General features: G+C 41.6%; 1 protein-coding gene and 1 long non-coding RNA gene across 10 annotated transcripts in view; one reads left to right on the forward strand and one right to left on the reverse strand.

Moving 5' to 3' along the window:
• The window catches only part of RPGR (retinitis pigmentosa GTPase regulator), a 57621-nt gene that overhangs the window by 26473 nt on the left and 16363 nt on the right, over positions 1 to 14785 (forward strand). For 7 of the 8 annotated variants that reach the window (XR_014789146.1, XM_084843945.1, XM_084843948.1 and 4 more), the window contains 3 exons: positions 1633 to 1828; positions 2482 to 2588; positions 5809 to 5874. Coding sequence is in view for 7 of the 8 variants with exons in the window: in XM_084843945.1 (XP_084700071.1) it covers positions 1633 to 1828; positions 2482 to 2588; positions 5809 to 5874 (369 nt within the window). In the remaining variant the exon portion in view is untranslated. Of the gene's footprint in view, positions 1 to 1632; positions 1829 to 2481; positions 2589 to 5808; positions 5875 to 7736; positions 12204 to 14785 lie in introns of those variants that run through there. The other variant, XM_084843950.1, reaches the window with a different exon arrangement.
• Positions 5975 to 14785, reverse strand: part of LOC146349989 (uncharacterized) — a 32632-nt gene continuing 23821 nt past the window's right edge. Inside the window, exons 2-5 of one of the 2 annotated variants that reach the window (XR_014789148.1) lie at positions 14025 to 14121; positions 13013 to 13080; positions 7631 to 7882; positions 5975 to 6401 (exon numbers count right to left, since the gene is read on the reverse strand). This is a non-coding gene — a long non-coding RNA (uncharacterized LOC146349989). Of the gene's footprint in view, positions 6402 to 7630; positions 7883 to 13012; positions 13108 to 14024; positions 14122 to 14785 lie in introns of both variants that reach the window. The other variant, XR_014789147.1, reaches the window with a different exon arrangement.

Consider the following 14785-nt stretch of genomic DNA (forward strand, 5'->3'; position numbering starts at 1 on the left):
TTGGACAATCCCAACTTTAAAAATTAAAAGCTCCAGGCTGCTGTATCTGGACGATCTTTTTGAGTAATGAGATCTAAGATTTGAGTTTGTAAACCTGTCTGGGAGTTAAATTTCCATGCTACTGCGTATAGCTGGCTGGTAATTCTCCTTTATGTCTTTTTCTGACTCAGCCTTCTCCAGCCTGGTGCCCTCCAGTTGTTTTGGACTACAGTTCTTCGTGTTCCTGACCATTGAAGTCCCAAACATCTGGGGGGCACCAGGTTGGGGAAAGCTGCTCTAACTAAACAAAGATTAAATAACCTCCAACTTACAGGCTCAAATTTTTCCTTAAATACAGTGTGAAGTTTTTAAACCCCGGAGTTATGGGTATGTTCATCTTTCCTAAATCTTGCTCCAAAAGGTCCAGTGCATATGGTCCTGGAGCTGATTGCATGACATCAAGCAATACTCTCAAGGCAAGTGGACAGGCTATAAATTGATCCACAGAGTGTAGCATCAACTCTGGCAAAAAGAAAAGTGAGCCCTGTGTGGATTCACTCAGATACCACAGCCCTGGAATTGGAACAGCATACATTTCTAACTAGAGCCCTGGGTGTGGCTAGCTCTACCCACAAGGGAATTGTCTGATGGGAAACAGTGTGTTGTTTAGTGGGAACTTTAGCCCAGAAGGCAGCTATTTATTTCTGGCATAAGATGATTTTTCGGCAGGCCTCTCCTCTCATTTTACTGGCATTTGAAGACATAGTGGCCAAATCATAGGCCACCAAAATGCATGAAATCATTTCTAAACTGGGTTTCTCAGTGGGCTCTTTGATTGTAAGGGGGTATGACTGTGCCCGTCTGGAAGTCTCAAGCTGTCTGATTGATGCTGACTTCAAGATGACCACTGCAGTAGTGGCCAAGTGTTGTTCCAAAAAACTGTATAAAGATTTTACAACCCTTCCAGGGGAATTGCCTCCATATTTGCCTTTTATTTGCCATTATGGTTTTAGGTGGCTGTTAACTAAATGGAGATTAAACACCCTGTAGTTAATGGAGGCTATAGTGGCCAACTTAGGGTGAATAGACATTGTCTAGTTGGATGCCAGAAGGTTGAAGATCTGGTTCATTTTCTTTTGGAATGTCCATTATATCTAGATCTGAGGACTTGATTCCTTGATCTCCTTACTGTTGGAATCAGAGATAACTCCCATTTAAACAAAATCTTATTCTCATTGGCAGGGACAGGTGTTTTTTTTTTTTTTTTTTTACCTTAACAGGTGACAATATAGGCCATCAAGCTATTTTAGCTATCTTAAAAATGTTTTAAAATATGCAATCAGTTGTTGATGGTCTGTTAAATTATTATTTATTTTCCTGTTATTATATTTAGTGTGCGTTTTTTCTTGTATGCCAATACTATGTAACTCTTTTGCTCTGTGTTTTTAGTCTGATGTGTTTGCAAAAGGCTGGTTGGCTACTGAGCTATCTAAAATGAAAAACAAACCTTGCCTCAGCCTACCACCCAATGTGTCACTGTCCTTTATTGGCCAACCTTGCCTCAGCCTACCACCCAATGTGTCACTGTCCTTTATTGGCCAACCTTTGAAGTGACTCAAAAGCTGCTCTGTTTTCTTCCAACCCTTTCACAAGGAAAAATCACCAGAACAATTTAGTCGACTGGTACGAACACTTCCAACGCTTCCTCCACTGGGAGAAGGTTCCCTAAAGCATGCACCATGTGTCATCAGCAACACGGTTCCCCTTGGTGTGCCCAGAGCAAACCATCCTGAATCAGAGGTAGCTGTTAGAAATGGAGACGATGAATCTGCTTTGGATGATGAAACAGGTGAGCTACATTTTGATAACCGACTGTGTCCCCATGAATTGGTTGTGCTTACTGAACATCGAGGGTCCTTAAAGCTCCAATGTAATTATTGCTTAGGGTCTCAACTTCTGTTTGATTAATCAACTGTGATAGTGGGTAACATAAAGACAGGATAAGTCCAGTAAGTTCCTCTACATTTTCCATAATGCTGAGTCCTGGGCAGGGCTGAATGGAAAACTTTTTCTTTCTACCATATATGTTAGGGCCAAAGTAGACATGATATGGGAGAACTGTGAACAGGATCTCCATGTTTGTTTGTTAATGCTAACAGCAGTACAGATTGAGACTGCAGTGCTGCGGGAGGGAGATTATCCTGTACCACCACCACCACCACCCATTTTCCTGATTAAAGTTGCACCCCCACCTCCTCAATCTACTACTTGCCACATGGGGCAAGCAAAACATACAGATACCATTATGGAAAAGGGAACTCATTTCAGTGTCTGCTCTCATTTGCACATTGTACTTATTGAAACAAAATTACTTCTCCCACTAGTTGGGACTGCCAAGAATCTTTGTGCTTCAGTTCTATCGTGGTCATTATACAACTATCTAGACTTCCTTTTCATACAGAAAAAAGTGTTTCTTACTGTACACTGTGTTTTTTTTTAAAGGAGAAAAGAGAGAAGAGAATGGCAGTGTAGAGGGGAGTTCAACAGAGGGTGATTCAGATGAAAATGAGGATAAAACTCTTGGGGACACCACAGATGTCTTGAATATGGTAATATATTTACTAGGGATTCTATGGTTTGAATAGATTTACGGAAGAAGTGCTTTCTTGTAGAACAGCTGTCATACTGATTAATTACCATGTGTAGCATGGCACCTGTTAGGACTGTGAAGAAGGTCTCATTGCCCTTAGCTTTTTAGTGGCTGATCCACCTCCTTGTTTCTCTTGAAATCTGAAACATTGCTGCTGCTGTTCGTATAGCAGGCATAAATTGCTTGTAATGTTCAAAGTGTTGAACAGTCTATCTTGTTTAAGTTGTTCCAAGTGAAGCGTATTCTCCACAATAACATCCTGGCTCATGTTATGGTAATGCTTCTCAAATGTGAATTGGTAGATGCTCCCAACTCACCGGGTTATTTCCACTTCCCTACTAATCTCATTCTGTGTTCATTAAAACTACCCAAAGATAAGGGTTTTCTGCTAACAACCATAATTATTTATTGTTTCAATGCCTTTAGTCAAATAATCAAGAACAAAGGAAGCTGCCGTACACTGTGTCAGTCCATTGGTCCATCTAGCTCAGTATCTGTACCAGGGTCCCCAACTGTTTTGGATCCATGGGTACATTTGGGAATTTTAAACTGCTGTGATCACCACCACAAAATGCCAAATCAATGGATCGCTGTTCTGGCATCTACCTGTCGTGTCTGTGGATCTTAGGCTTCATTTTATTCAGCAGAAACTTTTGTTACATGTCTATTGGACACTGCAGCATTCCTTTAATAAGGGATTGTCTAATTCAGCTAATTGCTGGCAGTCAGTACTGCTAATGTTTCTTTAAAACATTTGCTTTAGCCATGTGCAGTAGTTCTTTCGTGGGGGTGGGTGGGGAACTATTACATAGATACATTTTGAACTGGAAGAGTCTTTAATATTCACTGAGGTATAGTCTCTTTTAAATTATTTACCTGCTTCATGGAAAATAACAAATCGTCAGTGTAAATGGATTCTCTGCACCCTTTTGACAGCTAAAAGACTGACATTACAACATTGGAAGGATAAACGCTCGCCTCCTATAAGGCAATGGATTGAGGACCTTACAATGCTTTCAGTATTTGAACGGATGTCATATAGACTCCACCTTCCAGTGGGCCCTTATTTAGATATTTGGTCCCCTTTTGTTGAAGCCTATGTATAATTGATAGAAAGTTTATGCATTCCATATAGATCTATGTACGTATATTAAAAAAGGGAAACATTTTAAAATGCTTTTAAAAATCAGGTGCCTGCAGGCACCACGTTGGAGACCCCTGACCTTCATACTGACTGGCAGCGGTTCTCCAGATTTCAGACAGGGGTCTTTCCCAGCCCTACCTGGAGATGCTGGTGATTGAATCTGGAAGTGCTTGCGGGCAAAGCAGGTGCTGTCACTGACTTACAGCACCTCATTTTTGAGAGGCTTTAAAAATATTATTAATTTGATATTGGAAACAGTTTTGAAAAATTAACAGGCAACAAATTCATTTACACGGGGATATGATGTTTTCACAACTTCTCTGCCAGGTTGCTGTTTAGGATCCAGAATTTTCTCAGTATGAAATTGCCTGTATTAATTTTTAAAAGGAGCATTCTCTGTGATTATTTTTTATATTTCGTGATAACCAAAGATATCAATGCTCTTGAGGAATAATAACGTGATCTGAAATACAGTTGGTGGTGAGTGATTGCCTTTGAATAGAGGAAGATTCACATGTAAGCTTATCAGAAATGCATACTCGTATTTAAATGGCATCCTAATTTTTTTTATTCTCTTCCTTCTCAGATGTGTTGAGCCCCAGCTGGTTTCTTTATATTTATCACAAAATGGCCTCGTATAGACATAATGCTAAACTACGGTGTAACATTATGTGCACAATCCTCAGGCTCGTGCACTTCCCCCTCCCCTCTTCTCTGGCACAGCTGCAAGGGGATCAGGAACGTTCACTTGCATTTTCAATTTAACAGCAGTTTAGCATTATGTCCAAACCCCAAACTGTAGTTAATCTAACTATGTTAACTGAAACAAGCCAACCTCATAAACTACAGTACAGAGTTGGCGAAGTAAGCCATTGTTAAGACTAACCACAGTTTGTCCAGGTTTGGACACAACACTAAACTGAGATTAGCTAAAAATTAAACTGAAAGCTTCTAGTCTCTTGAGACTACACAGGAAGGTAGGGGAGGGAGCAGCCCACAAACCTGAGGCTTGCTAATGTAAGACTAAAGTACAGTTTAGTATTACGGCTGAACAAGGCCAATAACTCCACTGTGGTTCTGCTGGGGACCTCTTGGCTTAGCACTGAAGCAGCATGAAAAATGCCTAAGGGTGCAATCCTGTTTAGACAGAAAAAAGTCGTACAACTCCCAGCATTCCCCAACCAGCCATGCTGACTGGGGAATGCTGGGAGTTGTAGGGCTTTCTTTTGTGTAAGGTCTTCTCCATATTTAGCAAATATCGCGCAGCCTTACCAGAGCTTTGTCTTCTGGAGTCTTCGCAGGTTTAATGATCAGCAAAATACACGCACTACGCACACACACACACACACACACACACACCACTTGTTTTTGCCGGTTTCCTCTCATATGTTTCATTGATTCTGCCAGAAGATAGCGCTGTTTTATTGTGTGATTTAAGTTCATTACCACATTTAAAGTGACTTTTTTAAAATGGCGGATTATCCCTTGAAAACAATGTGCGAGGCATTGGAGGTTGATGGCATCATGAAAAGGACTTGCAACTTTCTGTGAGTGAACAATCATGAGTGCGCAATAAGTGCCTCATGTAGAGATGCTCTAAATATGCATAGGATGGTGCCTTAATTTATTTAATTCTGGATTAGTGTAAAATGTTCCACATCTCTTACAATTTTCTCCAGTTAAAGTGTTCAGCCAGCAGGTGATGGGAATCTTGAAGAGCCGCTGCTAGTTAGAGTAGACAATAGTGGGCTAGATGGACCAATGGTCAAACCTGCTATAAGGCAGATTCCTTTTTTTTTCTATCATTCTGGTTGTTGTTGTTCAGTTGTGTCTGACTCTTCATGACCCCATGTACCATAGCCCGCCAGGCCTTCCTGTCCTGAGCTCTCTCCCGGAGTGTGCTCAAGTAGGCATAAAGCTAATTATTTGGAAAGTACTCTGAGATCTTCCAGTAAAAATACCAGACTGTGTGAATGTGAATCATAATTGTTAGCTAGCTGCTGTTACTTACTACTCATATCAAAACATTTTTCAGACCCATGTGATGAGACTGAATCCCAGTGACCAATTACTGGAGTTAGTGCCAGTTCAAAAACAAAAGGTACCGTCAGTATATATATGCATTTTATGTAAAGAGTTGTATATTTTCTGTGGCTAAAAAAAGACATTAACTAGACAATCAGTGGTAGACTAATCCATTAATTGCAGTTTTCAAAAGAGCTGCATTTCAAATGTTTTAATCATAGTTGCATGAAACAAGTAATACACATCTTTTGATTCAAACAATGTATTTGGGTGTAGAGCAGTTATTCCACACGCAAAAGTTGCTTCAGTTTATATAAACCATTATTTTCAAAATACCACATATATTGAGTAATACATTTTCAGTAGTTAAAATCAAGACAGTTAGCTAAAGCATATCAGTTGCGGGGGACAGAGCCATTATATCGTAGGACTTCATTTCATTTTTATTCCTTTTAGGGGGTTTTGTGTTAGATATTAAGATAATGATTTGGGAATGTACCACTAGGTCGTTATGTGACTCTAATGAAGAAAAAAAAAACAGTGAAGGAATGCTGGGGAGTCTCTTGACACAGTCTGTTATGTTGCAGAGGTCTTTCCTGGTTTCTGTAATAAAGTGAAAATAGGACAAAATGAGAGAATCCTTATCATACCCTTGTCAAGCACGGGTGCTGTGCATTATATAGAATTCTGAATGTCTGAGGGAAAATGTGGTTTGCATCACTGTATTTGAAAAAAAAAAAAAGATCATGTGGCCATGATCCAGCCCAAAGAGAGCCCTGTTAATGTCAATGGCAGAGTGAAGCACTTACTTAAGTCTCTCTCAGTGATTATCGATGGGACCTAAACATGTATACATTTATTTATTTGTTTGTTTATTACGTTTCTATTCCACCTCATAGCTGAAACTCTCTGGACGGTTCACAATAAATTTGACTGGCTTATGTCCAGAATATTGTTTTGCCTAGTCTTAATGCAGAATGTAAATTTGCAGGAGAGTGGCCAACAACACAACTTTGTTTTGTTTTTCCCCTCATAGCCACTAGTCCTAGATTGGACTCCATAGTCCAATTTGCCATGGCCACTAATCCTAGATTAATTCTACAGTCCAATGGTTTCTTACAGCCATGGATTTCTCCCACATACAAGGGCTTCAACGTTGCTTCACCGAGAGAGGGTAGCTCCCATGAGCAACAGAATGTATGCATAGAACTGTTTCCTCCACTGAAATGAATGGGCCAGCCCTTCTGTGTAGAGGTGGTGGGTGCGTGCTAGCGATCGGCACTAGGGCTGTGTGTCTGACCAGTACACAGTATTTAAAAATAAATGATAATTGAAAAGAAATGTGGGAATTACAGGATGTTAATCTACATATTCTAAAGGATCAATCAGATTGGGATGTCTAAGATCAAAAATTTAAAAATAATTAATTTCACAAACAGTTTACAAATTAATATAATAAATTTTATAGCTACAAAAATGACAGGAGCGTGTTTGATATGGCATGGAAATTATAGGGACTGATCCAAAGGCGCTTTGTGCAAGTGAAAAGGTATGTCCACTTGCACAAAGGTAATCTCCCCCCCTCCCTGCAATTCCATCAAGTCCACCCCTATTGCAGTCTCTATGGCATATCCTGAACCACTCCAGGGGACCCCCTGATCCTCAAGAGCAGACTTCTATGCAGCACAGAGGGCTGCAGTGGGGAAAAGTGGGTGGGAGAGTCTGTCGGGCGAGTGGCGCTCGTGTCATACTTCTCTACATCCAGCCCATATTCTTTTATCTTTCAAGTTTCCTACGTTTAACCCTCTTTTCTATCCTGGCAAGTTACTTACCCTTCGTTTTCATGTTCTCATTTGTTTGCCTTCTCCTTTGCTCTCATTTTATTCTTAACACTCTTTTTTCCCCTTTCTTTTCTTTCTTGCTTCTCATGGGGCGTAGAAGAAAAATAAAATTGTGAAACTGCACATTCATGGTAAGGGTGGGTTGAAAGAGTCTGATCTTGCCCAACTTCCGAAGGGTTTGAAATTGGGTGAAGCATCTTCTCAGGTGGAGCCTATACATTCAGAGTGTTTTGGGAAGGGTCCCTATGCAGAAAAAAGCTGCTATGATGCTTTTGTGAGGAAAATTAAGGCTGGTAAACAGTATTCAAAAAGTAAATCTAAACAGGCCATTGCTGTCAGTGCACAGCAGCCTGATTTTCAGCAGACTATTAAAGAAGAATTTAGAGTACCAAAAAGGAAAACAGTGGATCAAATAAATTCTAGATCAACTCAACTAAAGATGCCACGTAGCCTTCCTAATAGTGATAAGGTGGAAAAACTATATGTGGATCATCAGGAAAATAAAGCAGAGGCTAAAGTAGTGAAACTTGACAAATGTGGGAAAATATATGTACAAGGTAAAGAAAGCAATGAAGAACAGAGAGAGTTTAAACATAAAGAAAAAATTATGAAACAAATGGCAGTAAGTGTGTCATCTTCTTCAAGTGGGGAAACAAGTAATGGCTCAGCAAAGTATGTTCTTCAGATAAACCAATATAATTATGGCAACATAACAAAAAGAGAAATGGGTGTAGAAAATCGAATTAAGTGGGAAGAGGAGCAAGATATCTATAAACAAAGGGAGGGTTTTGAAGAAATCAGTATGCAAGGCCAGAGTGAAGAGAAGACAAACATAAACAGTAGATCAGGTAAGAATGCCCAGGTAGAAGAGGAGAATTCAGAAAGGGAGCAAGGCAATGAAGAAAGTGAAATGATTGTGGAAGAAGCTGAAAGTGAAGATGGAAAGCAAGATGAAACAGCTGGCAGTAAAGAAGAATCTGAAGGAGAGGAAGGTGAAAATGAAGCTGATGAGGACTATAAAGAAGATGCCACGATAGCTATAGATGAAAAGCAAGGTGACAATCATGAATTGCAGTATGAAGCAGAAAATGGGGATAAGATGGATGAGGAGGAGGAAGAAAATTTTCACATAAGTGCTGAAGAGAAAGGTGACACAGGTGCTGAACTGCAAGAGAGGGAGGAAGTAGATGAGGTTGAAAAGGAAGAAAAATCTGAAAACATAGAGGGTGAATTTGTAGAGGAAATTAACATAGTAGAGGAGGAAAAAGAAAAGAATGAGTGGGTGAAGGAGAAAGAAAAGGAAGAGAATAAGAGTGAAAAAGGGAAGAAGAAAGAAGGGAATGAAGAAAGGGATGAGAAGGAAGTAGGGGAAGAAGGAGGAGGGAAGGAGGAAGAAGATGAGGAAGAAAATGAAAGAGAAGAAGGGGATGAGGGAGAAGAAGAAGGGGAAGGGGAAGTAGATGTAGAAGGGGAGGAGGGGGAGCAGGAGGAGGGGGAGGCAGGGGAAGGGGAGGAGGAGGAAGAAGAAAGCGAGGGGGAGGAGGAAGAAGAAACAAGTGAAGACGAAGCAGAAGAAGGGGAGGAGGAAGATGATGAAGAAGAGGAGGGGGAAGAGGAAGAGGACGCTGAAGGAGAGGAAGAAGCAGAGGAGGAAGGGGAAGAAAAAATTATGGGAGAAGAGGGAGAGGAAGAAAATGAGAATGAGGAAGGGGAGGAGGAGGAAGGGGAAAATGAAGAGGAAGAGATGGAAAACAAATCAGAAGCTGAAGAGGGACAGGAAGAGCAGAACGAGGAGGAGGAGGAGGAGGAGGAAGAAGAGGAGCAGGAGGAGGAAGACAAAAGAGAAGAGGAAGAAGAAGAGCAGGAAGAGCAAGAAGTACGTAGGAAAACCAAAAATCATAAACAGCAAGAAAATAATAAAATCAGAAAACAGGAGACAAACAGTAAAATAGAAAACTCTAAACAAAAAGTGACATCTAAACAACATGTAGTGAATGGCTTGCAACATTCACAACAATTTTGGAACAATGTGCTACCACATTATTTGACATTAAAGTAGCCCTGGAGGCATGGAGATTTTGTTCAGGAAACTGTAGTACTATGCAAAATACACACACAATTTTTTTTTTTTACTACACAAATAACCAGATTAAGATCTTTTATAGGAGTGGCTCAAATTTCAGCTTTCTTATAACACATTAAAAGTACTCTTAAAATCTGCCAGTAAGAGCCAGACGCAGAATTTCCCAGTGTGAATCCAAACGGAGTGATGTGATGTGCTCTCCAGTCCTAATGTCTGCCTTGCAGATAAGTGCATTCACAGCGTTAATATTTGGAGCATTGCCTGCATGGCCACAGAAGCAGTGCTGGTGCAGAATTTTCCCCCTGCCACATCTTTCTCGTATAAAGAGAAAATACTCCACACATTCTTACTTTGGATACATTGTTTGCAGACATGCTGACTATCTCACACTTGTTACTAGCCATGAGTGTAGCTGCCATAGCAGTTTTATATAGCGCTTCAGAGTGTTCAGTACACTTCATACATTTGACATAAGGATTACAAGTCAAATGTATGAAATGTATCGAACGCTCTAAAGTGTTGTAAGGAAACTCAGTATTATTATCCCCATATTATTAGGAACAGGGCTTGTGAGACTACGAGAATAGTGGCATCTTTATTACTGAGCTGGTGCTCAGAGTTCTCTGTCTCTTTCTAGCCTTGGAATCGGAGGCTTGGATCCAGAGTCTTCCACAGATGGAAGGGCTCCTTCTGTCAGGGGAAGGCTTTTGCTTCAGTAGAGCATTTTTGCTCCCCCCACTGCCATTCTGAAGATTTGAGAGACCTTCCAGAGCAGTGTAGGAGTTGGCACCGGAGGCTGCAGAGGGAGTGGGGAATCTGTGAAAATCGCCTCCCCGCCTTCTATTGGCCAGGGCACGTTCAGTGGAACTCCACTTAGGGAGTGCTACCACTGGTAGGAGGAAATACTGGATCCAAACTTCCATCTCTGAGATTAGAACAACAGTAGCTCTGCATGTGGCTTCCATAGCCCACGGTGGCCTTTGGGGGCTGAGAACAGGGCTTGCATTTCTTGCAGCACGAGGTCAATCTTTTACAAGCAGAGATTAGAAGGGGGCGATGGTGATAGCTCCCTCCAGTGTCAGATGACTAGTTGCTTGGGGCCAACATCAGGAGTGGCTATTTCTAGTTTGCTCCAGTTGCAAGATTCCCAGAGGCATCTGGCTGGCTATTGTTGGTTGCCACTGGTGCAACCATGCCCCAAGAATTTGCTTTACCATCTAACGATATGACGACTCACATAATACCATTTACAGTCAGGGCCAGAAATATTGGAACAAGGATAACTGTTTTGGCAGTTGGCCTCTGTACACCACCACATTAAAGTTGAAAGGAAATACACCCAAATGGGAGCGAAGTCAAGACTTTCAGCTGTAATTCAAGGGGATGGACAAAAGTGGGGCACTAACCATTCAGGAAGTACAGCCAGTGGCATACACACACACCCATCGTTGGTGGCTCATAAGTAATGGAACAAGCCAACATAATTTCAAACTTAAGGATTGCCTGTAATACTTTGATGAAAATCCTTTGCAGTCAATGACTGCCTGAAGTCTGGAACCCATGGACATGACCAAATGCTGAGTTTCCTCGCTTGAGATGCTTTGCCAGGCCTTTACTGCAGCTGCCTTCAGCTGCTGCTTGTTTGTGGGTCTTTCTACCTTCAGTCTTGTCTTCAGGAAGTGAAAAGCATGCTCTATTGGGCTGAGATCAGGTGACTGACTTGGCCATTGAAGAACATCCCACTTCCTTGCCTTCAGAAACTCTTGGGTAGCTTTTGCTGTATGTTTTGGGTCATTATCCATCTGCAATATGAAGTGGCGTCCTGTCAGTTTGGCAGCATTCAGCTGAATCTGAGCAGAAGGTATAGCCCTATACACTTTAGAATTCATCCTGTGGCTTTTATCAGCAGTCAGGTCATCAATAAACACTAGTGACTCGGTTCCGTTGGCAGTCATACATGCCCATGCCGTAACACTGTCTCCACAATGTTGGACAGATGATGTGGTATGCTTTGGATCATGAGCTGTTCCTTTCCTTCTCCATACTTTTCTCTTCCCATCATTCTGGTACAAGTTCATCTTGGTTTCATCAGTCCAAAGAATCTTATTCCAGAACTGGGCAGGCTTTTTTAGGTGTTTGCTGGCAAAGGCTAATCTGGCCTGTCTATTCTTGAGTGTTACCAGTGGTTTGCACCTTGTTGAGAGGCCTCCGTATTTATAAAGCCGTCTCTTGATTGTAGATGTTGACAGTGACATGCCTACCTCCTCAAGAGCGTTCTTGACCTGGCTAGATGTTGTGAAAGGGTTCCTCTTCACCATGAGCAGCATTCTGCGGTCATCCACTTTAGTTGTCTTCCAGGCCTTTTGCTGTTGCTGAGCTTGCCAGTTAATTCCTTCTTTTTCAGGATGTTCCAAACTGTTGTGTTGGCCACTCCCAATGTTTCTGCTATCTCTCTGATGGGTTTATGTTGTTTCCTCAGCCTAATGATGGGACTCCTTCACTCGCACGGACACTTCTTTGGACCTCATGTTGGGGGTTCCAGTGAACAGCTACCAAATGCAAATGTAACACTCAGAACCACCTCCAGGCCTTGATTGGTCAAGGGGCACCCTGGAAACAGGCCACACCAGGCCATGCAGCTGCTTGTCAGCCATTCGTTCCATTAACTATGAGCCACCAACAATGGGCGTGTGTGTATGCCACTGGCTGTCCTTCCTGAATGGTTAGTGCCCCACTTTTGTCAAACCCCTTGAATTACAGCTGAAAGTCCTGACTTCGCTCCCATCTGGGTGTGTTTTAATGTATTTGATGTGCCTTATAATCATCTAATAAAAAAATTAAAATTAAGGTGCATCTTTAAAATGATATTCTGTGACATTAATTCCTCTTTGTCATTGCTAGGAATGGGCCCTAGTTGCCTTAATAGAATTCAGCATGCCAATTTTTGGCTTCCGTTCTTACTTGTAAACATAAAATTTTGCAGGTACTGTTGGAGACCTCCAAGTTTTAACAACCACGCTTGTTCCCTCACTTGAGTTGGCTCAGGATTTCATGGCCCCTGTGTAAACTGTGTACCTTTCTGAAATGGCATTTTATCCCACAAATCTTGTCACATACTCATCTGAGAAATGACATTTTCTTGCAAATGTTTTGCTTCAGGCAACGAGAAAGTAGTGAGTTAATAAGATGTTCTGTCATTATTATATCTGCTTTGAATTTAATTAACAGTCTCGCCAACAAAAACGATGTACTTTTAAGTATTATATGTTTGTCAAAGAGTATCTACTTACTGTTAATAAAAATAGAAGATCCATTTATTTTTGACTGAGGTTCTGAGGGAGAGGCAGAGGAATGTTGCCTAGAATCAAGAGCTAGTTTATCATTCCTGATTAAAATAGAAACGAGCTTAAGTTTTTCAATCCAGACAGATTTATACTTGAAGAGTATCAGCAGATGTAAGAACAGAAAGCAGACTAAACATGCTTGTTCTTAAAAGACTTGTTATGAACACAGTTATAGTTCTTCAGTGATGTATGGTAATACAGGTGCTAAATTGACCATGAAGGTGTTAATGACACGTTATCCAACTGCTATTCTTTGAGATGGTAAGATTTTGACTATTTACCCGCTGCAAAATCATGGGGCTGCATCCAGTGCTGCTGTTGTGCCTCCACTCTCTGTGGTGCGCCAGCGGGGCCCATCGCTAGTGCAACAGGAAGCCAGTGCTTCCTAGAGCAACCTTGGAAACCAGCCAAAACACTCGCTTGCCCAGTTTTAACCAATACCTTACTCTTCCTTTGTCACAATGCTGCTCCTCCTTCCCACTCAGCACCCTGAAGCAGGAGAGCAAAACTGCCTTGGCAAAATGGAAAGCTGGACAAAGTAGTCTGGTGTGATTTCATAGAAGAGGCTCCTTGGAGAAGATGGAGAGACCTCCGGGACAATGGAAGGGGCGAGGGCGGGGGAGAGAGATTGAGGCTTGTGCTTAAACAAAGCACGCTGCTTGGAAGAAGTTTTGGTTTTTTGCATAATGGATCAACTCCAGATGTATGCTGTAGCCACAAAGGGAAACCTCAGCTTTCCAGGAGCTGGCACACCAGAAGGTAACTGGGTACCTCTAGTTGGAGAGAGTGCAGTGTGTACTAGAGTGTTGTGTATATATTTCATTTTTGTGTGTCTTTGTTCCACATCCTTTCCCTATCCTATATCAAATGTTCTGCCTTCTCAAAAAACTCATTTGTTTTATTATAATTGGACATAAAGTGTTACGCAAAGGGAAGAGGATCTGATTAGCTGGTTTACCTTGGGTGTGACTGTCCCATCACTACAGAAGTGGCAATCCTTTTTCTAATTCTCCTTCATGCATCCTAGAGGGCTGTCTCTGGAGTTTGGAGAGGCACTGGAAGTAAGGGGCAGATTGATAAAGTCCTGAAAGCTTTCTTTTACAGCCCTGATAATTTGACATCAGCAGTTTGATTCTTGGGGGGTGGGATGGGGGGTGACGGGACTTGTAACTCCAGGCTGACAATCACAGCATTCTTTCTCTTGCCATACACTTGGAAATCATCGAACGGCCCTAAATCTGGGATAGCTTTTCATCATATATCAGGTATCATAAATGAACTTTATTCAGTATTTGTTCATGTCAATTAATATTATTGTCTTTAGTCAAATACTGGGAAAATTGATACACAATACAACTGCAAATAAAGGTAACTATCCGAAGTAAAACATTTACCAAACTTACAGCACAATCCTATACATGTATACTCAGATGGAGAATCAGTGAAGCTTACTCTAAGGTAAGTGTATAGCAGGGGTGTTGAACTGCAGGCCTGCGGGTCGAATCCTACCTGCCTGGAGCTCCTACCCCACCCTCCAGGTTTCCCCTGATGGCCGCTCCCCCTTCCCTGGCCTCACCCGTTTCCCCCAATTGCCGATCATTTGATGGTATCTCTGTTTTTGTGCAGTTTTCCCCGCCATTCTGAAAGGTTGCGCTGCTTCTCCTAAGGCTTCATTACAGGCTGTAAGAGCTTTAAGCTACAATACGCTGGTATTTTGCC

Source organism: Heloderma suspectum, chromosome 3, assembly GCF_057233095.1.
Source record: "Heloderma suspectum isolate Gila_16-S chromosome 3, 16-S_ref, whole genome shotgun sequence".
NCBI classification, from domain to species: Eukaryota; Metazoa; Chordata; class Lepidosauria; order Squamata; family Helodermatidae; genus Heloderma; species Heloderma suspectum.